Source organism: Alosa pseudoharengus, unplaced genomic scaffold (genome assembly GCF_046254945.1).
Source record: "Alosa pseudoharengus isolate Yale_2024_CS ecotype anadromous, Long Island Sound unplaced genomic scaffold, YU_APseudo_1.1 YU_APseudo_1.1_scf_16, whole genome shotgun sequence".
Classification (NCBI taxonomy): Eukaryota; Metazoa; Chordata; class Actinopteri; order Clupeiformes; family Clupeidae; genus Alosa; species Alosa pseudoharengus.
Genome location: NW_027468630.1, coordinates 27,803,442 through 27,805,127, shown reverse-complemented (window position 1 = coordinate 27,805,127; position 1,686 = coordinate 27,803,442). Strand labels below are relative to the sequence as shown.

General features: G+C 48.1%; 1 protein-coding gene across 1 annotated transcript in view; it reads right to left on the bottom strand.

Moving 5' to 3' along the window:
- wfs1b (Wolfram syndrome 1b (wolframin)) overlaps positions 1-1,363 on the bottom strand; it is a 28,358-nt gene extending 26,995 nt beyond the window's left edge. Inside the window, exons 1-2 of the mRNA XM_076287604.1 lie at positions 1,231-1,363; positions 79-282 (exon numbers count right to left, since the gene is read on the bottom strand). Coding sequence (XP_076143719.1) covers positions 79-280 — 202 coding nt within the window. The 5' untranslated portion in view covers positions 281-282; positions 1,231-1,363. The remainder of the gene's footprint in view (positions 1-78; positions 283-1,230) is intronic.
- Between the last annotated feature and the right edge of the window lie 323 nt (positions 1,364-1,686).

The window sequence follows — 1,686 nt, the reverse complement described above, 5'->3', positions numbered from 1 at the left end:
TCTCTGTGTCTGTGTGATATGTGTGTGCGTGTGTGCATGTGTGTGTGTGTGTGTGTGTGTGTGTGTCTGGCGGCTCACCTGTAGTGTGCTGCGGAGAAGGCTGTGGAGAGCTAGAGCTGGGCGTGTCTGTCCCTGTTGCCATAGAAACACCGCTGGCAGCGTTGAGCTGTGACCGCCGAGACTGCTGGGAAGGACTGTGCGGGGCGCGGGAGAGGCCAATGTCAAAGTGGGCAGGAGACTGTGGAGGAGTGGGGGGAGCCCCACGTAGTGGACTATCCATTTCTGAAAGGCCAACAGAGAAGCATTCCACAACTAGCATCAGCACACATTCATAAACACAACGGCATCATAGAAATGGTAAGGTGTCTTACGGTCAGCTTGTGAACCTGTAGTGTGAAAGTGAAAGAGAGAGAGAAACATAAAAGAGATAGCCACTCCCAAGCTTATCTCAGTTTACCAAATCCAACACTGAAGGATAGAGCCCATAAAACAGTGTCCTGTGTGTTGTGTGTGTGTAGTCTTGCTGACACAGGCAGCAAGGTTACATATTTCGTGTTATTCCTGTCATCATCGCTGCCATACTGTGTCAGGCAAACGGCTGTCTGCACTGGAGACTGGCTGGAACGACAGTAGACCTACATGAGTACAGTGAGGTTAGTGGGAACCCGTTAATGTCTGGGAGAAGTCCCTGGCACGCTGACAGCACTGCCGCAAGTAGCCTACGTCTGACGTGCCCTCCTGATCTTCTCGGCGATTATGCGCGGTCGGGGGGATCCACACCATAGTATTTTTATGAAGATGGATTCTTATGTCATAGAAGACAGTACGGTGCGCATCCTGGTCATGAGTTAGCCTACAGTAAGCTATTTACAACAATAACCAAAAGATCATGTGAAACCATGACTGCTTGACTGCTGACATTAAGTTTACGTAAAGGAAACAAGAAACTAATCCAGGGGGATTTTAGTTGTCCTGTTCTAGGTCTATTATTATCTTGACCGTGACTGACTGACTGACTGACCGTAACGCAGGATCAAAACCGAAAGTGTGGCGAAAGACAACACAACAAAGCACTATCTATACAATTAACAACACAAATTCTCTATAGGTCTTGGACTATCTCTGCAAAACAAATACATGTGGAACACAGTGTGCTGAACTGGGGAACTCTCAACTCTCCAACAGCATCGAATGGAAACGGAGGACCGACACGACTCTCCAGATACTCACTAGGTAGTATTTAGGCTCGAGGATAGATTTTCTTCTGAACCGCTAGAATGGGCTTGTTTCTTGTTTCTCCTTCATCCCGTAACCATTTCCCGTGAAGGTGTTGCAGGGAACATTTCGGGACTGTGAAAGTGAATTCGCTCTCACAGATGTCCGGCCAGCTGTTGGTCGAGCAGCCAAACAATCCCGCCCATTTCCTCAGATAATACTCCCATTGGGCGGCAGTTATGGCAGTTAAAAGATCCGCAAACATAATTGGCTGTCATTACAGGAAGTTGGAGTTCTTTTAGTGCACAAATCAAGTCCGTACAAGTCGATGACAGCATAGTCGCTAACGCGGCGGCGCGGAGGATCACAGAGGTAGACAAGCGTGCGCATAAAAGTTGTTTGAATTGTAAATTCATTTCCATGCCACATGACACCTCATGGGCTTATGCCACAAGACTCCTCAGTGGTAGG